This window comes from Plodia interpunctella, chromosome 10 (assembly GCF_027563975.2).
Source record: "Plodia interpunctella isolate USDA-ARS_2022_Savannah chromosome 10, ilPloInte3.2, whole genome shotgun sequence".
Lineage (NCBI taxonomy): Eukaryota > Metazoa > Arthropoda > Insecta > Lepidoptera > Pyralidae > Plodia > Plodia interpunctella.
In genome coordinates, this window is record NC_071303.1 from 10756068 (window position 1) to 10779055 (window position 22988).

Consider the following 22988-nt stretch of genomic DNA (forward strand, 5'->3'; position numbering starts at 1 on the left):
TACAACAATGTAGTATATTCGGGTGCCGATATATTGGGAAAAAACGTTTTCCATAAGGTAAAAAAAACTCCGAAAACTGGGATACGCCTCACGCTGTAAAATTTTCGAGCCAGTCGAAAGAAGCTCGGAACACTTCACACGCGAAGACTTATTAAAATATAACTTCATACAGGTTAGATCTTCAGTCAAAATCAAGTTTATATCAGTTCATGACCATAGTTGACCAAATAATGCAGAACATAATCTAAAATAATGTTATTATTTTCAGGATAATCCACTAAATCCTTCCTTTTTCCTTTAAACTCGCACTACGATGGTAGATGATGCGTAGAAGGTATTTTTAATCATAAATCTGCAACAATATTGCAAATTGGCGCTTTTTGCCTGCATTGGCAATGTTTGTGTACCTTAGTTGTACCAGTAGCGCCATCTGCGCTGAGCTTTGCGTAACATGCTCTATGTGCTGGACTGCTATACATGAGGTGAGGATTAGGATAGAAATTCATCTTTTTGTAATTGGCCTGGGTCTTGAATGTTTATCTATATGTAACATATATACCTATGTTTATACATAGATATATGTTATAAGATATAGTATCGTTGAGTTTGTATCCCATAACACAAGTCTTGATCTTACTTTGGGACTAACTCAACTATATATTTTTAAAAAGACATTTTGAGATGTGGTGCCGTAGACGGATTGAAAAAATAAGCTGTACAGATAGAAAAAGCAACGATGATGTGCTGGAAATTGTAAACGAAAAAGACCAAATACGACACGACGCCTTATTTAAAACTAGTTTTGAAGGAAAAGTGAGAGGAAGAGGAGGTCCAGGGAGACCAAGGAAGAGTTATGCAAGCCAAATGAAAGAGACGGCAGGCGTCGTGTCGTATCGAGACCTTAAAAGCAAAGCGGACGATATAAAGATGTGACGACTCCACCGACAAAAGCATAGTGATTTAAAAAATATCGAATATGCACATAAAACGTGAATGTGTTCCTATCACAGATTTACAAACATTGTAATGTAATGTTTTTATATCTGTGGTTCCTATACGTCATCAGGAATCCTGATTCGAAAATCAAACGTATGCGACCGCGCAAATATGTGCGGCTCAATGACCAAAGAAAGCAGCTGCGCTAAGCAAAAATCATTAAATGGCTGTATGGGCTCAAAGTCCTTTGCCTTCTTTCCATATGGATAAACTAAAATATATATATATCACTTTTGCTTAGCTCACCCATGGATTTAGTAGGTAAGTACGTACTGGTACGTACCTACTAATTCCATGAGCTCACCCACGCCATTTAAAAAAAATGACAAGTCAAGTCAAGGTCAAGAGTTCGGGCGGGGAGTAGTGACGATAATTTTGGCACGCTCGATAAATACCTCATACGCCTTATTATTTCATTTATATTTTATTTGATTTCGAGCATTGCGCGGTGTCTTCGTATCACGCCGTTTGACTATCATAGTCCATACCATCAAGTAGCGTCTTTATTCCATTGTGAGTAGTACCTACACCTAGCCTTTTGTAGCAATCTCGTATCATGTCGACAGCTGGAAAAGTAATCAAGTGTAGAGCAGCCGTAGCCTGGGAAGCTGGCAAACCTCTAGCTATTGAAGAAATCGAAGTGGACCCACCTAAGGCTGGTGAAGTACGTGTTAAAATCGTCGCTACCGGCGTGTGCCACACTGACGCGTACACTCTTTCTGGAAAAGATCCCGAAGGCGTATTCCCCGTTATTTTAGGACACGAGGGCGGTGGAATCGTCGAGAGCGTCGGCGAAGGTGTGACCACAGTGAAGCCAGGTGACCATGTTATTCCGCTGTATGTACCTCAATGCAAGACCTGCAAATTCTGCCTGCACCCTAAAACCAATTTATGTCAGAAAGTTCGCATCACACAGGGTCAAGGTGTGATGCCCGACGGTACGAGGCGCTTCCGCTGCAAAGGACAGGAACTGTACCACTTCATGGGGTGTTCTACATTCAGTGAATTCACAGTTGTTTTAGAGATCTCACTGTCCAAAGTAACTGTTAATGCCCCTCTAGACAAAGTATGTCTTCTCGGGTGTGGAGTGCCAACCGGGTATGGGGCAGCTTTGAATACAGCTAATGTTGAACCAGGCTCTAACTGTGCTATCTTTGGATTGGGGGCTGTGGGGTTAGCTGTAGCCCTCGGCTGCAAGGCGGCTGGTGCAAAACGTATCATTGGTGTCGACATCAACCCAGACAAGTTTGAAGTTGCAAAAAAATTTGGAGTTAATGAGTTTGTCAACCCCAAAGATTATGACAAAGCTATCCAACAGGTTCTAGTAGATTTGACAGATGGGGGCTTGGATTACACTTTTGAATGTATTGGTAATGTTAACACTATGCGGGCAGCATTGGAGGCCTGCCATAAAGGTTGGGGAGTATCTGTGATTATTGGAGTAGCTGGTGCAGGGGAGGAGATCAGCACTCGCCCCTTCCAGCTTGTCACAGGCCGCACATGGAAAGGTACAGCATTTGGAGGATACAAGAGCCGTGACAGCATTCCCAAGCTTGTGGACGAGTATATCAGCAACAAACTGCCGTTAGACCAGTTTGTAACCCATGATGTATCTCTGAAGGAAATTAATGAGGCATTCCACTTGATGCATGCAGGAAAGTCTCTTCGTGCGGTTGTACACTTTTAAAATTTCATACAACAAAACCACAACTATTTATATTTTTTAAGCATTTGATCTAAGAGTTTGTTATTGCATTTATTGCAAATAATATATATTATATATGTATATTGTATGTGTTACGTTTATTTTATTTATATATAAACTCCTGCCTTACCTCAATAGCATAGTAGATGGGTCCAGCCAGGAGGCTGACGTTCCATGACATTCTTGAATTTTAAAATGGGTTTGCTACTCTTGGTTTGTTATGCTCTTGTTTTGATAATTTGCAACATTTTTTTGAGCGAGTTGATTGAACATACTGTTGAGTGCCACTATTGCTATATATAGTTTAGCTGTACCATCATGGATCTACATCAGGTGTTCCAGATCTTCGATATTTATACCTCAACAGAAAATATTCATCACGTTGAACAACTTTTGTTAGAGCATAATTTCTATATTTCCTATTGTGACGTTTGGGTGAAGTAAATAAAAGTTCAACCAAGTCCACAGATAATAATTTTATTTAAAGAAAATAAATACAGGGTTGAGTCCTACTGCCCTATGCCGTGTTCTAAATCCTGACAAAGAGGTACTGCCCTTAATCGCGACCAGTCTTCGGTCAATGACTACGCTGGGATGGTCGGTCGTACGGACAGCACTCAGCAGTCGCAGGGTGGTGCGCAATGATATGGCTGTCGTCTCAGCCCTAAACTCGGACCCTGGAATATGATGTCCAGTATAAATTCAATGACCTACTAAGCCCTTGACCAGCCAGCCACGCCCAGAAGCAAAGAAGGGAATAAGTACCTAGTTTATACCAAGTAGGCATGAATGTGGCTGATGGTCAAGGAGAACAGAGTTACAAGAATCAGTTATTATTATCCTGATAAAATTTAAGTGAGAAAACCAATATTTAGAATTTTAACAAATGAACAATATTGAAGGTAGAATTTAAAACTATGGCTGATGCAATAATTTAACAGCTAACGGCCATTTTATTACATTGAATATTGAACACTGCTCAGTAAATAAAAGAATAAAATAACACAATTCACCAATAAAACATACTAACGTAATATCCCTATAAAATACAGTGTAGGTTCACCACTTACCGATTCACGGGTAATAATATTGCACACACAAAACTTTGAAATTAAACTGAAGAGAAATTTTACACTTTATAAATTCTAGTCACAGTGTGTAAAAAAAACTGGAGGAATTAATTATCAGCGTATTTAAATTTTTTGAACACTGCGTTGAGATGAGCGTTTACGTGTCCGCTGTATGAAGATCAAAATCGCTTTCCGCGATCGCCCGCTACGCGCCGGTTTATGTGGGGACGAGAACAAAGGACCGGTCGTATGTTGCAGTGAGAACGAACAACTAGCCATTATTGATGTGACCAACTTACGTACCTATGTTTTAATGTTTTTGTTTATTTGTTTGTTATTTAGTGATTTATTATTGTATTAGTAGGGTTTTAGTTATAGCTTTAATGTATATAGTGTTTGTATTTTTATTTTAGTTTAATTAGGTTAATATTTCATTAATTATTTTTTTTTTTACTTTTGTTTTATGTTGAATTTAGTTTAAATAAATAAATATATGTTACAATACCCCCTCTCGTCCTCAAGGATTTTGTTTTATATAAATAATAAAATCCGCTAAGCGAGTTTTTTTTTTTTTTATAAAAACGAAGCTTTTATATTGTTTTTTTTTTTTATTTTTTTTTTCTTTTATACATCTACATACTTACATCTTCATTTATCTTTCATCCGTCCAAACAGCCGTAGTGACTATTTCATTTATGTTACTATGGCAGTTACAAACTAAGTTCAGTCAGTGTTTTGTTATCTGACTAACTTAAAAAAAAAAAATGTTAGGTACATCGCTTCATTTAAGTTCTAATACAATATGAAAGAGGTTGGGTATAATTTATATATATTTATTTATTTACAGTTACTAATTTTAAATCTTTTATATGCCAAATCCCAATATCTTTACCAGACATATCAGCCAAATTGTAAATTAAGGGAGACTTTTTACCTATTATCCGACACTTTATATATTTCGGTGCTAACTTTTTACTAAAATACTTGTCCTTGTCACTCTGAACATAAGCTCTTTTCATGACAGTATCGCCAACATGAAATTCTGCTGATTTGCGTCTTAAATTATAATGAGAGGTGTTTTTTGTATGAGCCTGAAAAAGTTTGAATTGGACATCATCAAATATCTTAGACAAACAACCCAAGTTTTCGGCGTAAGCATCGCGGGGTAAAAATATCAACTCATTACCTATGTCGTTATCGACGTAATGTGAGCCGCAAGTGACCAACTCTCTTCCAAAAACAAGGAATGAAGGAGTGTAGTGAGTTGCTTCGTTGACCGAGTTGTTGATGGCAAATTGGATAGATGGTATTTTAGTGTCCCAGGACCTATGATCATCATCAACGAACGTTGATAGGGAAGTGATAATTGTCCGGTTGTAACGTTCAACGGTGTTAATTTGGGGAGTATATTTAGGTGTGAAAAATATGTTCGGAATTTTATACTTTTTAAAGAGATTGTCTGTGAGGTTACTAGTAAACTGAGTACCGTTATCTAGGAAAATGGTCTGCGGTATGCCATGAACAAGAAAAACGGAATCTTCTAAAATTTTAATTATGTTTTGCGATGTGGCATTTCTAATAGGGAAAATAAGGCAAAATTTAGAAAAACAACACGTGACTACAAAAATATATGAATTTTGCCTGCGAGTTACTGGCAAAGGGCCCATCAGATCAATAGAAATTACTTGAAATGGACGAGAACATTGTTTGGGACGTCCCATTTCACCCAAGGTAGCGTGATTTTGTATTTTATAAGCTAGGCATTTGTCGCAAGAGGAAATAAATTTGACAACGTCACCATGCATACCCGGCCAAAAATAACGCAAAGCAAGGCGTTTATATGTCTTAAATATACCGAGATGTCCGGCCGTAGGCTCGGAATGATTTTCAAAAATAATTTGCTCACGCAGTTCAATGGGAATGACTTCTTTCCAAGCAAATTCTGAATTTAAATTAAATTTTTCTTTACTTAAACGATATAGGGTGTTGTTTTTGACTAAGAAATTTTGATAATTTTGGGGGTGGTTTATGCAACCATTATAAATATTTCTGTACCAAGTATCAGAAGTGGTACTGATTAAGTTGTTTGAACTTATGGCACTTACGGGAATTGCACGAGATAAGGCATCGGGAATAACGTTATCGGAACCGCGACGATGTCTAATATCAAAATCGAAAGAGGAAAGGCGCACACCCCAACGAGCCAGTCTACCTGTCGGATTGTTTAGGGACAAGAACCACTTTAGTGCACTGTGGTCGGTGTATACTATAAACCGCTTTCCGTTTTCAAGGTAGCACCTCCAATGCTCCAGAGCAGTAATTACGGCCAACGTCTCACGCTCAGTGATGCTGTAATTCTGTTCTGAGGCTGACAAAGATCTACTCATGTAAGCTATTGGATGCTCCCTCGAATTAATGGTTTGCGTGAGCATAGCACCAACTCCTACATTGCTGGCGTCCGTATGGACTTCGAAAGGGAGGTTATAGTCAGGACAGGATAGTACTGGTGCTGATACCAGACACTCTTTAAGTTTAAGAAATGCAGCATCAGCTTCATTAGTCCACTTAAAAGGCGGCGCGTTCTTTTTATTGGACGTCAGTTTATTTAGGGGAGCGGCTATAGTGCTGAAGTTTGGAACGAAACGACGGTACCAGGTGGCTGTTCCGAGAAACCTTTTTACATCCTTTTTATTTGAAGGTGTAGGGTATTGGAGGATAGCCTGCACTTTTTCTGGATCAGTTCTCAGACCATCATTGTCAACGACATAGCCTAGGTATTTGAGACGGGATCTAAAAAATTTACATTTCTCAAGATTTATTGTGAGATTTGCATGTTTAATCTTTTGCAGGACTTTTACTAAAGTTGAAACATGGCTGTCAAAATCATTACTTACTATTATGATATCGTCCAAATAAGCAAACACTTTTTGGTCGAATTCTCCAAAGAGAATGTCGACAAGACGCTGTTGTGTAGCCGGGGCGTTGGTCAATCCAAACGCGGTGCGCTTGAACCTGAACGTACCTCGCCCTGGGACATAGAAAGCCGTCTTATCTCTGTCATCGGGATGGATATTAATCTGCCAAAATGCCTTGGATAAATCGATGCTGGATAGATAGCGAGCATCTCGAAGATTATCCAAGATTTCTGAGACATAGGGCAGATTATACGCGTCTTTTTTCGTGACTGAATTCAGTTTTCGACTGTCGAGACAGAAACGAGGTTCGCCGTTCTTTTTCGTCACTATCAAAACAGGGGACGACCAAGCGCTTTCACACGGTTCCACAACGTCAAGTGCTAGCATTTCGTCGACTTGTTCAGCGAGAATACGTTGCTTCTCCGGTGATAAGCGGTAATAACGCTGTCGAATGGGTTGCGTATCCCCAGTATCGATGTGGTGCGTAATTAAATGCGTATTGCCTAAACCTTTGACTTTTGAAGAGATCTGTTCAAACTGACTTATGACGTTATCGGCCATAACTCTTTGGGACTCGTCTAAGGTCTCATAATCTTGTAAATGGGCTTTAGGGTCATGAAAAGAAGTTAAGTTGTCATTAACAGTACATATATTAACAGAATTTAGGTATTTAGGACAAATGTGGAACTTACGCCAGAAATCAATGCCCAGAATTAAATTATTTTCTACTTCTGGAACAACAAGAGCTTCAATTATGTGAAATTGGTCCTCAAAATGAATGGGAAGATTCATAGAACCAACACTTTGCAATTTTTGGCCTCCAGCAGCGATAATAAATGTAGGGTTGGCCTCGTTACTACTTAATTGAAGTCCCTTCCTTATCAAAGTTTCATGAGCTTTGTTACCTATGATTGTGACAGCGGCACCAGAGTCCAGTAAGCCCGCAATACACAAATCATATATTTTAATAGAGGCATAAGGCCTAGAATCGTTATTTGGTTTATTAGACAGAACTGCAGTAAGCTTATAAGACTTGAAAAAATTTGAGATGGTTTGCAACCAACGTTGCCAATCATTTTTATCAAAATGATTAATACTACAGTTCCGGGTATTCAGTTTTTTTGGACTGATTTAATACCTTTTGCCTTGTTACAATCAGGGCATTGCGGGGTTTTAACATCTTTTTTGCCACAAACAAAGCAGAAGATGTTACTCTTGTCAGCCGTACATTGGCGTAAACCATGAGAATCTGTACGACACCTTGGACAATAACGACGTTTAGGCGTATCTATAGCATGTATAAATTTATGGTTTTGTTTAAGTTGATTTTCCGAATGATTATTGAAATTTTTATTATTGTTATATGTGTATGTTCTGTTATTGTGATTATAATTTTGATTATCCGTATTATTATGTGCATTTTTGTTATTAAATTTGTTAAAAAAATTGTAATCTTGATTAAATTTTGCTTTGGATTTAGAGTAGGCAAATTCGGGTGCTAAAGTATCTGACGAAGGAGCTGGTGGTTCGCGAAAATGCAATAGGCGTGCTTGAACTTTTTCGAAATTAGTGCAAAGAGATCTTAGTTCATCAATTGATTTAATTTCGGGAGAAGAAGCTAATATAGTTGAGTAGCAAGGGCGGATGTTATGCAGAATAATTTCCAGTTTACTATCTTCTGAGAGAGTTTTCGAAAGACGCGAAAACAATCCAGACATAATAGATAAATAAATAACTATGTTTTCTGATTCACCCTGCGTCCTCGAGCGAATTTCTGATAAAAGTCTATAATCATAATCAGACCTATTGAAATCATTTTTTAAAAGAACTAAAAGGCTATCCCAATCTGAAATAAGATCTCTATTGCTGCGAAACCAGTGTAAAGCGTCTCCAGTAAATATTTCGGTTGCAAATGAAAGCAACTTATTGTCAGAAATATTTCGCGCCTGTTTGAACTCAATTGCCCTTTGAACAAAAGATCGAACGCAAGTTTTGCCATCATATTTTAATTTAATAATATCTTGAGAAGATCGATCACAAGTTACAGATATGTTCATTGGGGTGGTTGATATGGATGATTCACTGGTACCTTGACAAAGCAATGGATCAATTATGTCTTTATCTTTAAGAGATTGAACTTTATTTGTGTACATTTTAAATTGGTCAACGCAAGAACCATAAATGGCTGATTCGGTCCCACTACTATGTATCCTATTTAAGCGATGATACAGATGATTTAATAAATTTTTAACTCTTAAAACGTTATTACGATCGAGCTCGGTACCCTCGATCGATGACTTAATCTTTGTTAAAACATTTGAAACTCCTACGAGGTCCTCAGCTGTACCAAATGGCGAATCTAAAATGTCTTCCGATGGAAAAATGGGAGCTAGTTTAGCGATTTGCTTCCTAAGCTCTTGTACGGTGCTTTCAGGGTTAGAACCTCTGATTGCCACTTCGTACTCTAATTCAGACTTCTGGAGTGATAAAAATTTAATAGGAAAAGCCATATTTAAAAGAGAAAAAAAAATATATATATACCGGCAATAAGTAAATGGTGAACCAAAACCGTAAAAAAAAAATCTCTGTTCTTTACAAAATTGTGACACGAAGAACGTTTAAGGTTGCTAAATAAATGCAAAGAAAAAATAAAAATAAAAATAGGCAAAAGAAAAAAAAAATTTAAATCACACAACACAAAACCAAAAAGAAAGAAAGAAAAAAAAAAGGCACATAAAATTGCAACTAGTGTGTAGCACAAACACAAAATAAAAAAAACCGATTTGGACAGTTTACAAAATGACCGAATTACTGACTACAACATAGATTAGCAATTTTAAAGTGCGGCGGTAGTTTAAGAAAATTGTTCTGGCAAGATAAAATGTTAACAAAACAACGGAAATTTTTAACAATAATAATAACGACTAAATAGAATGTAAAAGAATAGACGTGTTTAGTGTTACACCTTAGCTGCTTGCAACCAAAAGTAAAATGAAACGTTTCACAAAACAAAAGAAAAACAAAATAAAGCACACAAACATGCAGCTACTAAAAGGAAGTAGAACTACGGCATAAGAAAATAATAAATTTAAACACGTTGAGCGCCAGTGTGACGTTTGGGTGAAGTAAATAAAAGTTCAACCAAGTCCACAGATAATAATTTTATTTAAAGAAAATAAATACAGGGTTGAGTCCTACTGCCCTATGCCGTGTTCTAAATCCTGACAAAGAGGTACTGCCCTTAATCGCGACCAGTCTTCGGTCAATGACTACGCTGGGATGGTCGGTCGTACGGACAGCACTCAGCAGTCGCAGGGTGGTGCGCAATGATATGGCTGTCGTCTCAGCCCTAAACTCGGACCCTGGAATATGATGTCCAGTATAAATTCAATGACCTACTAAGCCCTTGACCAGCCAGCCACGCCCAGAAGCAAAGAAGGGAATAAGTACCTAGTTTATACCAAGTAGGCATGAATGTGGCTGATGGTCAAGGAGAACAGAGTTACAAGAATCAGTTATTATTATCCTGATAAAATTTAAGTGAGAAAACCAATATTTAGAATTTTAACAAATGAACAATATTGAAGGTAGAATTTAAAACTATGGCTGATGCAATAATTTAACAGCTAACGGCCATTTTATTACATTGAATATTGAACACTGCTCAGTAAATAAAAGAATAAAATAACACAATTCACCAATAAAACATACTAACGTAATATCCCTATAAAATACAGTGTAGGTTCACCACTTACCGATTCACGGGTAATAATATTGCACACACAAAACTTTGAAATTAAACTGAAGAGAAATTTTACACTTTATAAATTCTAGTCACAGTGTGTAAAAAAAACTGGAGGAATTAATTATCAGCGTATTTAAATTTTTTGAACACTGCGTTGAGATGAGCGTTTACGTGTCCGCTGTATGAAGATCAAAATCGCTTTCCGCGATCGCCCGCTACGCGCCGGTTTATGTGGGGACGAGAACAAAGGACCGGTCGTATGTTGCAGTGAGAACGAACAACTAGCCATTATTGATGTGACCAACTTACGTACCTATGTTTTAATGTTTTTGTTTATTTGTTTGTTATTTAGTGATTTATTATTGTATTAGTAGGGTTTTAGTTATAGCTTTAATGTATATAGTGTTTGTATTTTTATTTTAGTTTAATTAGGTTAATATTTCATTAATTATTTTTTTTTTTACTTTTGTTTTATGTTGAATTTAGTTTAAATAAATAAATATATGTTACACTATAGATTTGCACCATCATGTATCTACATCAGGTGTTCCAGATGTTCGATTTTTATATCTGAGCAGAAAATGTTCATCAGGCTGAACAACTTTTATTAAGGCGTCATTTCTATATTTTCTATAGTTTAGCTGTACCATCATTATTCTCCATCAGGTTTTCCAGTTCCGCGGAGAACCTCTGCTGGACCCTAGTAGACAATAAGAATATCTCGTTTGTGAGTCTGTACGAAGTCAGTACGCGCTAAAGTCGGTACCTAGCTTGGGTTTCAAACTCACCCTCTTCATTGAAGGGGTTTCCAGTTAGGATATATCTACCCTGTTATCAATAAAGACTTAAGTTAAAGTATGCTTGTCTCTCTCTGTCAATTTGAAATGCTACGAAGTGCGATAGTGACATACTTTAGCTCATAGCAGGCTTTTAATAGTTTGTAGTCTTCACTGACAGCGCCTTATTATTTTATTGATGACCTTGCTTTTGCAAGAATAGAGACTAGACATACCTAGAACTTGAAAGTAATTATTTGTTTACAAGAAGAAATCGTCCTCATCATCATGTCAATTACAATACCTACAAGTGATTGAGAGTTGTTTTAATGTTAACTAGTGGCAATTGAGTGCAACCGCCCGTGAAATTATTTGTAAAATAATTAGTCAAAGAGCAACTTGAAGTCGCGAGAGGGTATCGTGTCTTAATTATATAATCCCGTAGTTATATATATATATATATATATATATATATATATATATATATATATATAACATAAATATAAGTAACATATATATATATGATGTACTTGTGTTCAATATAAGTACAACTTAACCTAGTATGGTATGGACTAAAGTAATAAATATAAAAAAAATACTACCTACTAACGTACGTAGTAATTTCTTATATTTATTGTTGGAGTATAAACTGGTGCTTAAACTAGCCTAAAAAGCCTGTATTACAAAATTGTTATGACTTGAATTTCCATGGGAGTGATCGAGGAAATAAAACAAAAGTATGTAACATGTACGTTTTTATATCACAATATAACACAATATACATTCCAGTATTTACATTTTACATATCTGTGGACTAAAAACCTTACGAGCTCATTACGAGTTACTTGATGAGATTAGATTAAAGATTAGGAATGTTTAGTGCGTAATAAATTTTTCTTACTACTTTCTGTTGAAATAACTTGTCAGCTGGGCCGTAGCGGTATACCTACATACAACATACCGTTTAATCTCGAGGTTCATAATTTAGGCTTCTTCAGAGTCCGACGTCAGTTTCTTGTAATATTCCACGTAGCTGTCGCATTGTTCTCCTGAGTAAACAATATATATACTGCATTGGTAATTCCGAAAATGGTATATTCCGAAATTTAAAAAAAAAACACAAATCTGAGCGATATTTACTTGTTATCTAGCAATCTTATTGGCCTGGTCGAATTATGGGCGTGAGGCATTAGCAATGGGCGTTAATTGAGTACACAGAGGTAAAACGATAATGACAGTCTTCGAATAATTAACCGAAACATAGACTCGTAGTCATCTGTTAGAAATTTCTGTCGGAATTACTCCAATTGACCGAGGTCTACAAATTAACTTGGGCAAAAATACGTTTTTTGTTTGCATGTATGTTTGTACGCGATAACTTTCGAACCGTTTGTTTGATTTTGATGAAATATAAAAGTTATGTAGGATCTGTGAATAGAATTTTTAAGTTTGTGGCGCAACAAAATCGGTTAAGTCGTGTTTGAAATATTCACAATTTTGTAAAAACTCATCAAAAATTTATTGTGTTCGCGAAGTCTAAGTTTGCGGCGATATTATGAAACAAAGACCTCTGCCGCGCTGTCTGTCTGTTTGTGATAAACTAATGCATGGATTTTCATGCAGTTTTCACCAATAAATAGTGTGATTCCTGACGAAGGTTTAGGTGTATAATTTACGTTTTTATGTTTTTACCAGAGCGAAGTCTGGGACGGGCCGCTAGTAATTAATAAACATATTACTTAGTTAACATTAATTTACTTGTCATCCACTTGACTGTACCGTACCTACTTGCCTGTACAAGAAGCACGCCCTGGTTTGCTCGCGTGATGCTAATGTGATAAAGGTAATAGCAGCGACGCTATTATAGCGTTATCAATTGGTGTTATAATTTATTCTGATATAATATTTAAATGAAAAATAAGTACGTAAGACACCGAGATTCCTATATTTCCGACATGTTTACATGTAGATATACCTACTTGAGTGCGAAAGCTCTTACATTGAGGTTTCTTACTTCGAAAACCTGCGATATCTCTTTACTGCGGCGCCTTAGCGAGGTACCTAGGTACATAGGTAGTTAAAATTAATTTGACAGTTCGAAATCAGAAATTAATTTTGATTTTATTGTTATGACCAATTTATTACTTATATTTGTAACTTAGGCAAGACATTGATCTGTTTTTATTGTGGATAACTTTAATAATGTGTAACTGACAGACTGTTATAACTTTTATCAAAAAGTAGAAAAACAACCTGTAAAGATAACCTGAAAATTTGCATGCTGTTTAAAAATAGTAAATAGGCTTGTTACTTCATTGTGTCTACCAACTAGGCATTGGATATCTTCCCTATTTTCTGCAAATAAAGAATTTAATTTAATTTAAAAAACAATGGAATAATTAGACTGTTTCAATGGTGTTAACACGGCATAAATATACCGTTTTACGATAAGATAGCCTCTATGACTCCACGGAAACTTAACAACATGATAAATTATATTTTCCTGGTGATTATCACCATGGTGTCGGGTGGTGATAACCTTATGATGGCGTTGTCAGCTATGAGCTGAGGGCGTGTAGAGTTACCCTATATACCTGAGATCTCCGGATAAGTACTTTTGAATAAAATAGAGTAGGTAAGTAGCTATATGTTTTTATAAAGGGTGTCTCAGAATGTTTATCGTTTTTGATATTTAATAAAAACTACTACATTAGAATAAGTTGAACTTATTTTATTTACTGTTAAAGAACATTGAAATTTTTATTTATGACAAATAACCGTTTGCAAATGGGCTCCATTCATTCTTCACACCTAGAACTAAAATTCTCAATCACGCGCTGCAGCATAGCACTTGGAACAGCGTTAATTTCGTCTGCGAATCTGCTTTATAGTAAGGAGACAAAATAAGTTAAACTTATTCTAATGTAGTTTTTTTGATACCAAAAATGAAAAACATTCCGAGACACCTTTATAATATTATTAGAAAGTTAAAAAAAGAAAGTCTAGTCACGTGCAACGTGTTTGCACGATGGCGGAGCATGAGCCCCGAGCGCAGACCATTTAACCTTATGACCACGCTTGCATACATAGTATGAAAACGCAATCGCCAAATTGTGGTGGGGTGCGGGGGAAGGTCGCTTAGCTCTCATTGGAGCATTTAAAATACGTTAAAATTTACAACGTTTTGACAACTTTCTAGTGTTGGGCAACACAATGACTTCAATCGAGAATTTCTAAGGCCAGACACACATGTCCCCCATTAGTGAGAAAAAAATCTTGTTTCGAACAGAGTACGGGAGGTCTCGGGAAATATATATCTGTACGACTAACAATACTGGGTTTATGTTGCAACAGAAAAATAATATAAAGAAAACATAATATATTATTTATTTGATCTTTATTACCTACTATAGTTCATTATATAGTAAATATTGTTGAGATAAATTGTTTTGTTTAAACATTCTCAAAAAGGATTGACGTTTGGCCGTCTCCGGTAATAAAAAAAAACAATCTAATCTTCAAAATTTAAGGGTTTATCTGTTATTCATAAAAAAGTATAGCCTACTTCGAGTTCAAATTATGTTTTGTCCCTATTGCACTTTATAATATTTGACATTGACAGAAAGAGACAAGACATATTTTACTAAAAGTGGGTAGTCATTTTTGATGAATTATACTTTTTTATATTTAACCAACGTTTCACCTACGTTTCAATGTGACTCCGATTAAATCTTTTCACGTCCTTTTTGAATAACCGCATAGTCTCTTAAAAAATGCCCACCCGTTTGAACGTGAAGACGTAACGAAGTAACAAACGTAATCACAAGCAAACAAGTAATTCTCAATAGGCTATTTTCCAAAGTCAAGGAATAAAAAATATATAAACATAAGGCGTTACATACCCGCACACTAGCGCCATCATCACATTTTTAAAATATGATGTTAATTAGCGAAATCTAAGAAACTTGTATTCCAAAAATAATATTTCTTAACTGGCTTAAATTTGCGTTTAATTTGCGTCTATAGGTAAAGCGTTCGTCGTAGTACGAAGTCTTTGCCAAACACATCGCAAAGCAACAACAGGAATATACATTTGAGGGTGCACCACAGTGACATTCATCGATCGATTATAGATATATATACATATCTTATGTGTCCCGTCACTACCTTACACGTGCCAAGGCAGAGCGAGATAATTATACGTTTGTGCCATAGTAGTTTAAGTGCGAAAGAAAGAGCTAGATATATTTTGTTCTTATATCATTGTTTCTAATACAACATTGTTTGGAAAATTAACAAATTAAATTATAATAAAAAAATAATGACTTATTGGTGAAAAGTGATTCCATCTTTTGTTAGACTGGACGTTGAGCTACACTATCCACACCATTTCACAGCACAATACGGCATCATTGTTTTGATATTGTTTTTAGCAAACTGACACAGCCTTCGCTTCGATGCTCGCCGGCGGTATAACCAAACAAAAGGGGCGGGGCCCAATCTTATGTGGTGTCACGACATAAGCTTGGCGAATGGATACGCCGGTGATGCGCGGTCTTATGGTTAAATGGTCTGTGGTCCCGAGATATTCCCAGTTTACAAGAACAATAATAAATGACCCATTTAATTGTTAATTAAGTACGTCCTCAGGACATCAAAATTTCTCATGGTAACGCAAGTGCAAGTTCGGAGCACAGACAACAAGACAGGTTTAAATTCTGGTGGGTCAAAGCGGGCTTCCTTCCCTCTATCAAATGATCTTTATGTCACATAGTCGTAGCATGTCAAGCGAGTCGTTTCCTACCAAATATCAGTGTGCATGAACTAATCCATCGAAAAAATTGTATGTTTCAACAATGGACGTAGGTTGGTACGTATAGCTTACGATAACAAATTCAAGGTTGTTTTGTGTGATGATTATATAACATATTTATCAAACATAGAACTATATTATCAACCATTCGATAATATGTGTAACATAGAGCTATATTTATTTAAATTATGTGTACGTACGTACTTACCTAAATAACAATGTTATTATAAGCGAGTCACAATTTTTGTTTTGGAAATCTCCAAAAAACAAATTCTGATTTACCGCTTTGGAAGTGGTATCTTAGAAACTTAGTTGATTTAAGACTCGTCGCTGCGAACTTAAAGACCTCGCGAACACAATACATTTTTACAAAATTGTGAATATTTCAAAAAAAAGGATTTAACCGATTTATTGACAGATCCTACATACCTTTTACATTTCATCAAAATCAGACCAACGGTTCGAAAGTTATCGCGTTACAAACAGACATACATACATACAAAAAAAATATTTTTGCCCCAAGTTGGTACGTAGACCTCGCTCGCTTCGCTCGCTCGGTCAAAAAATGGTTTTAGACACCGGTAGGGAATCGAAGCCCAGAACCTGGTTACCGTGAAAGTGACAGACATGACAAAAGTAAAAGGGACCTTTGAGGAAGTGCGGCGAGCCCCGCAGCCGCTCGTTGCGCGCCAGCAGCTGGTGGTAGACGGCGACGAAGACGGCGGGGCGCGCGCGGCGCTGCGCGTGCTGCTGCGCGGCCGCCAGCAGCTTGCGCGCCGCCAGCGCCGGCCACACGCCCGCCGCCTGCCGCGCCGCGCCCACCGCGCCCGTCGGCTCGTCCCAGCTCAGCAGCACCTCCACGATCTCCTGGGGGCACCACTGTGGCTTCAACCACCTCAAAGGCGATAACCCCGAATGTAACTTGACGTCGCAAAATGGCACGTACGACCGATATTAAATTAAATAAGGCTTTTATTATTGTACAAAAGGGTGAATTAAACCAGCGTTTTGAATGCCGCCCTGGGCTGTCATTAGTGTTTATTAAATTGTAAACCATACACAGTAATCAATTTAATTATATTATATATACTATTTTATAAATAAGTAAAGTACTGGTACAATGGTACAACTTTATAAATGTTTAATTAAAAAAAAAAAGATTCTTTATTAAAAAACAATGTGCGACACTAATGAAACGCTACACGCCGCGTTCAAACACTCGTGAAATTCACCCAAAAGCGATATACTTATTGTATATTATAAAATAAAGTCCTCTGCCGCGTCCGTCTGCCTGTTCGCGATAAACTCAAAAACTACTGCGGTTTTCACCAATAGATAGTGTGGTTCCCGAGGAAGGTTTAGCTGTCTAATTTATTACCCGAGCGAAGCCGGGACGTGCTGCGAAATTTCATGAAGATTGGTGTACAGTACAATACATAACGCGTGAAGAGATAACAAACAAACTTACTTTCACATTTATAATATTAGTTGGGATAGATTACCTCATGTGCGTTGAGTCGGGCCAGCATGTCAAGCGCGAGCTGCGCGGCGGGCGGGTCGAGGTGGCCCAGCGACAGCAGCTGGCACGCCAGCGGCCTGCAAGCACACGGCTGTCAGGCTGGAGGGCGTTTCATGTTTTGTTTATCTCAGGTGTTCTTGAAGCCGAGTTCACAGTGCATATTCTTAGCATGCATATTCTGCCATTGCTCGCGTCAACAATATTATTATTCCCTATTTAATTAAGTTTATGTCCCAATTCTCTTTCTTTTTTTCCTTGCCTGGTGGTAAATATGTAGATTACCTGGCGGCAAGGACAGTCAGTACCTGCAGTCGCCGAGCCCTGCTGCGCCAGTACCTGCAGTCGCCGAGCGCTGCTGCGCCAGTACCTGCAGTCGCCGAGCGCTGCTGCGCCAGTACCTGCAGTCGCCGAGCGCTGCTGCGCCAGTACCTGCAGTCGCCGAGCGCTGCTGCGCCAGTACCTGCAGTCGCCGAGCGCTGCTGCGCCAGTACCTGCAGTCGCCGAGCGCTGCTGCGCCAGTACCTGCAGTCGCCGAGCGCTGCTGCGCCAGTACCTGCAGTCGCCGAGCGCTGCTGCGCCAGTACCTGCAGTCGCCGAGCGCTGCTGCGCCAGTACCTGCAGTCGCCGAGCGCTGCTGCGCCAGTACCTGCAGTCGCCGAGCGCTGCTGCGCCAGTACCTGCAGTCGCCGAGCGCTGCTGCGCCAGTACCTGCAGTCGCCGAGCGCTGCTGCGCCAGTACCTGCAGTCGCCGAGCGCTGCTGCGCCAGTACCTGCAGTCGCCGAGCGCTGCTGCGCCAGTACCTGCAGTCGCCGAGCGCTGCTGCGCCAGTACCTGCAGTCGCCGAGCGCTGCTGCGCCAGTACCTGCAGTCGCCGAGCGCTGCTGCGCCAGTACCTGCAGTCTCCGAGTCCCCCGCGCCGGACCAGCGCCCGCAGGCGGCCGCTCGCGCGTCGCGTCACGAGCGCGCGCACGGCCAGCTCCGCGGTCGCGTGCTGCACTGCGAGGTTGTGTCGCGACAGGGACGCGATGTACGCTGTCACTACCTGATTCAATATTTACTACTATAATATCATCGGCGGAGCCGTGAAACTACGAGTGTCGAGATTAGAGCTTAACCTATTGTGTGATTAAAAGGTAGTGTTATTGCCTTTAGTCATAAACGACCATAAATTTTCCAACATTATCAAATACCTATTAGGGCAAACACTTCAAAGGGACACCGTGATTCGTGACTGTAGGAATGGACCACGATTTTAAGTTGATATTTCATTCTCTCATCTCCGCATGACGATTGATGTATGAGTACCGGGTGGTTCGCAGTGTTTCGACCGCTGCGGCGGCGCTGTCATTACAATTCGTCAATTTACTTGAGGAAGGACATTACTACAGTACAGAGTAATTAATGTACAGTCATAAGGTAAAACTCATTCTAGTCTGTTAAAACTTAAAAAAATATAATGACAGCGCGACCGCAGCGGTCGAAACGCTCTGCGAACAACTACCCGGTTAGAACTGCATGTGGACGTCAGTAACGTGTGTGTATGTTTCGTGGTAGGTGGTCTCAGGTGCCTTTAGTGATTAATCGATGGCTCGGTACATGTGCTTTAGTTTTGCTCGACTTTAGCAGCCTGGCCACTGGTGCCAAATTTGCATCAAAGAACCTAGCTAATGCACCCGAGCTTGGTAGAGTTGAAGCACCTAAGTTTTGTACTGCGTTAAATTTAGTCAGTTGCTTTATGCCGGCTCCACAGATTAGCGGCGAATTCAAATTGATGCCGAGTCGTATGAACTTATGGTGGGTAGTTTGTGAGTAAGATTTTTTACCACAAAGAAAACCCAGTCGCAACTCGAAATAGCAATGTTTGTCGATATAAAAGATTGTAAAAATGGATTTATGAATGAAAGTGATCACTATTACCTGCACCGCGTACTTGTCATCCGAGTGTGCATGCAGTACGGCGCCACACATGTCGGCCTGCGACACCAGCGCCGGCTCCGGCGCCGGCCGCGCGCTTGCTTCCGGCAGCCCCGCCGTGTTTCGCGCCACTTCCGACTCCACCCACTTTCTGACAAAATAAGTAAACAGCTACTGCGCGCAAGTAACACTTATAACCATTTTTCTTTATTGACCGACCTCCAAATTGCCAACCTCCAAAAAAATTACTCATAAAATACTGGGTCGGCATGTCGCTGTTCGTCTGAGCTCGTGGACTCAGTTCTAGAAGCAGATGCGTCGATGCGGTGCTATAGATGATCAGCAATCCTACCTGTAAACCGAATTGATTTCATCGAAGACCTGCGATAGCTCGACGAGGTAGAGCCCGGCGTCTGATATCAGCTGATGCAGAATGCGGTAGATCGTGTCGCGGGCCTGCGTCCGCCGCAGCAACACCGACACGAGACGGGGAAGCTCCTCTTTTACTACCTGCGTATAAATACAAAGACATAAACGGCTTCAAATAAAGAATTCGATTGATTGATAGATCGGCTCTATGCACTATTTTGTATTCTAAATGAATTACATTATGCGCGAGTCCGGAAGGGATGAGATCGACACGCCAGAGGCAGCCGAGCCGCGCGTCGATGATATAGTCCGGCTGGAACACTACCCAGTTGCTGGAATCTGATCGATAGTTAAGGTTTATCACGAAACTATTCAAATGTCTCAATAAATGAAAAACTATGAATGTAAAAGGATACACATCGGGCACAGTTGTCCGGCGACGCTGGCGGGCCGTATGGGCTGCGCCGCGACGACCGGCGCATGCGTCGTCTGCGGCTCCAGCACGTCGAACAGCTGCGACGTCTGCGACGACTGCGGACCACGCGGAGGTATTTACAATAGTAAACCACTGGCCAAGTACTACTACAACCGTATGTCGTCCACCGACCTGATGATGCACGAGCACGAGGTCGCCGACCACGTGCGCCGCGAACCGACCGGCCACTCCCGTCCGCAGCACGTGGCTCTGCGCCGCGCCGCTCACCGGCAACAACAACACCTGCGGGAGGTAACTGTCTGTATAGTGCGCTCCTATGAGGATGACTGAGCAGTATGGAACTATAATGACCTCAGTGGGCGGGGGCGGGACGCCGGCGCCGTGCCGGAACACGGCGCACCACGTGACGTCACCCGCCCGCAGCAGCGCCACGTCCCGCTCCTCCACCGGCCTGCCCGCTTCCACTGCAACACACAGCTCCAACTTTCACGTATTTAACTCTAAAAATGAAGTTACATACAAACTGGCAAGCCCTATTACACCCCCTTAGGCATGGAATTTCTAAAAATCTTGTTTCAGTGGACATCTCCTTGTCATAATATACCTTCCTGCCAATTTTATCTTCATCGGCTCAGTAGTTTTCATTTCTTGAACAATGAGTGTTTTTCACTAATATGTATATATCGTGCTAAAGCAAGTTCACGCGAAATCTACCGGACATATTGTTATGAAATTTGGTACATGAGTAGAATATAACCTGGAATAATTCATAGGCACTTTATATCTTGAAATTCCCACAGGAAAGACGCCTCGGAGCACAGCTAGTATTATAGAACTAGCAGCCCGGTCCTGGCTTAGTTCAGGTAAAACCATAATAAATGACACACCTAAACTTTGAAGATAAATAAAGGTAAGGTATTATAGTTATTGTCTCCCTCTGCTATGTCCGTTGCCCAAGTGTATCGACTTTGATCACCCCATCTCTTGACTTGTTTCTTGATTTTTCCATGTCATATCCTTCTGGTACATTGTAAAAAAAATATGTTGTAATCTAGATCTTGGTCTATTAATTCAATCAATAAGTTATTTTTCACAACCAATGTTGAAAATACAAAAATTATTTTTATCAGTTTACTTACGTTCCAGTTTTTGTAATTTGGTGATTGTGGAGTGGTTCAAGAGGAATGGTTGCAGCAGAGTTCCGTTGTTGCCCGCTAGCAGCACAGTTGAGCTCTGGGGGCACCACGAGAACCAAGCACCACTACAAACATAGTATGCAATCTTGTTATTTGTTGTACGCCATGCTGTATGTTTATACTGAACCCATCACCTGTTCAATGGTACCAGATAACAGCAGTTTATGTATTGTGCATGCGTCTTTCCGATCAGGGGATTAATAGTCAATAATATGTAGAAGTGAACTTGTACAAGAGGTTACCTAAATGAAGTGCTCTTCAAATTCTTCAATATTTTCTTTTCAGGCAGAACTTGCAACAACTCAATTCCATGATCAGTGATGAATGCTATCTCATTCACTCTTGGCCAAACAAACCCAAGAATCTTTGCATTCTTCCATTTACAAGTATGTGAATACCCTACATTGGTTGGAGCCAAATCTTTAAAGTTGACAAACTCCACTGTAGCATTCTGCAAGTCCTGATTCCTTTGTATTGCTAAGACTTTGTGGTCTGGTGAAAATTTTATGGATATAATGGGACCTCTGTCCTCCATTCTGAACGAAGTGCATTTCGTCTCGTCCATCCCAGTCACTGTCACGCCGGTCACTCCACCTGACCGAACTGTGAATACCTGATGACGTACAATAATAATTATTATAGAGAAGTCGTTTAAATCTGTATTGTTGACTTATGATGTCGGAATAGTTGAATTAAAAAGGTGTCATAGCCTACTTTTACACCGCGGGCAGTAGCTACAGTACAGATTATATTTTCAAGGTGCAAAATAAAAACAATGCATACCTGCCCGTTTCCATCATCAAAAAACACGTTTGTCGCAGGACTGTCGACATCAAAACGCTTTGGCTGTTCTGAAAGTGCGAGATAGTATTGCTCGCTATCTTTTAAACAAAATTTAGTCATGATTTCTTAGCGAAAATCAAGGAAGGAAAATACATAAACTTTACACTAAAAATGTTATTGCCACTTTTGCCTTGCCATAGTATAAGGAACGTAAGTATACACAGAATGCACCTTCCTATCCAATTTAATCCGTAGGTACAACTGAATTGATAGGTACCTAACCTAGGTACTACAACAACTCGTTGATGTGAACATAGATGTATTTATATATCATGGAATTAGTAGGGACTTACTCAAGTACTTAAGGTATTTATAGTAAGACATGAATAGAGATGTGATGTCGCACGATTGATGAACACACTTCAATAACTTATTAATTGTGAGATAGAGGGTTCATTTTTTAAGAAAAAGAGATTGAGAAATGAAACTTTGCCGAATCTTGTTAGATTAGGTTGTAGTCTAATGACTACAATACCAACGAGTTTCCTAGAACATTTAACTTTTCAGAAATTAAATCGAAACTTACAAAAATTCTTAGAAATTTTCAAGAATTTTTGTAAGTTTTGATTTATTATGGAGTTATAACCTTACTAGTTTACATTATTACCTACAACATTAGCTAAAATGCCTGGCATAATGTTTTTAGTATATAAAAAAGTACTCTATGCATAATGTTCACCACCAACTGTT

General features: G+C 39.2%; 3 protein-coding genes and 2 long non-coding RNA genes across 6 annotated transcripts; 1 reads left to right on the top strand and 4 right to left on the bottom strand.

The window, feature by feature from the left end:
• Positions 1-1252: 1252 nt before the first annotated feature.
• Fdh (Formaldehyde dehydrogenase) lies at positions 1253-2789 on the top strand. The gene has a single exon (XM_053750217.2). It carries the CDS (start codon positions 1553-1555, stop codon positions 2681-2683), a length of 1131 nt encoding a protein of 376 aa, XP_053606192.1. The 5' UTR covers positions 1253-1552; the 3' UTR covers positions 2684-2789.
• A 373-nt stretch (positions 2790-3162) lies between these two features.
• On the bottom strand, positions 3163-3912 carry LOC135309792 (uncharacterized). Its single transcript, XR_010370006.1, has 2 exons — positions 3772-3912; positions 3163-3378 (listed from the first exon to the last, which is right to left on the bottom strand). It is a non-coding gene; the product is annotated as an uncharacterized LOC135309792 (long non-coding RNA).
• Positions 3913-7649: 3737 nt separating this feature from the next.
• Positions 7650-9346, bottom strand: LOC128672806 (bromodomain-containing protein DDB_G0270170-like). Its single transcript, XM_053750216.2, has one exon. It carries the CDS (start codon positions 9194-9196, stop codon positions 7799-7801), a length of 1398 nt encoding a protein of 465 aa, XP_053606191.1. The 5' UTR covers positions 9197-9346; the 3' UTR covers positions 7650-7798.
• A 486-nt stretch (positions 9347-9832) lies between these two features.
• LOC135309791 (uncharacterized) lies at positions 9833-10582 on the bottom strand. The gene is made up of 2 exons (XR_010370005.1): positions 10442-10582; positions 9833-10048 (listed from the first exon to the last, which is right to left on the bottom strand). It is a non-coding gene; the product is annotated as an uncharacterized LOC135309791 (long non-coding RNA).
• Positions 10583-11949: 1367 nt separating this feature from the next.
• Bulli (bulli) lies at positions 11950-22492 on the bottom strand. 2 transcript variants are annotated; one of them, XM_053750213.2, is made up of 13 exons: positions 22239-22492; positions 21698-22068; positions 21399-21520; positions 20611-20723; positions 20431-20541; positions 20240-20354; positions 20062-20162; positions 19807-19964; positions 19458-19605; positions 18434-18582; positions 17523-17616; positions 16668-16887; positions 11950-12256 (listed from the first exon to the last, which is right to left on the bottom strand). In XM_053750213.2, exons 1-13 carry the CDS (start codon positions 22356-22358, stop codon positions 12192-12194), a joined length of 1887 nt encoding a protein of 628 aa, XP_053606188.1. In that variant the 5' UTR covers positions 22359-22492; the 3' UTR covers positions 11950-12191. The 2 variants fall into 2 exon arrangements, with proteins under 2 accessions (XP_053606188.1, XP_053606190.1); XM_053750215.2 differs by lacking the exons at positions 11950-12256; positions 17523-17616 and having other exon boundaries at positions 16731-16887; positions 22239-22491.
• Between the last annotated feature and the right edge of the window lie 496 nt (positions 22493-22988).

What these genes read in the sequence shown, in the direction of transcription:
- Bulli (XM_053750213.2), bottom strand. Translation starts at nt 22,358, where the DNA reads ATGACTAAATTTTGTTTAAAAGATAGCGAGCAATACTATCTCGCACTT. An exon ending in CAAATTACAAAAACTGGAAC is followed by an intron (nt 20,724 to 21,398) that starts GTAAGTAAACTG and finishes TGTGTGTTGCAG; the next exon opens with TGGAAGCGGGCAGGCCGGTG. An exon ending in TCGTGCTCGTGCATCATCAG is followed by an intron (nt 20,355 to 20,430) that starts GTCGGTGGACGA and finishes CGTGGTCCGCAG; the next exon opens with TCGTCGCAGACGTCGCAGCT.
- Fdh (XM_053750217.2), top strand. Translation starts at nt 1,553, where the DNA reads ATGTCGACAGCTGGAAAAGTAATCAAGTGTAGAGCAGCCGTAGCCTGG.
- LOC128672806 (XM_053750216.2), bottom strand. Translation starts at nt 9,196, where the DNA reads ATGGCTTTTCCTATTAAATTTTTATCACTCCAGAAGTCTGAATTAGAG.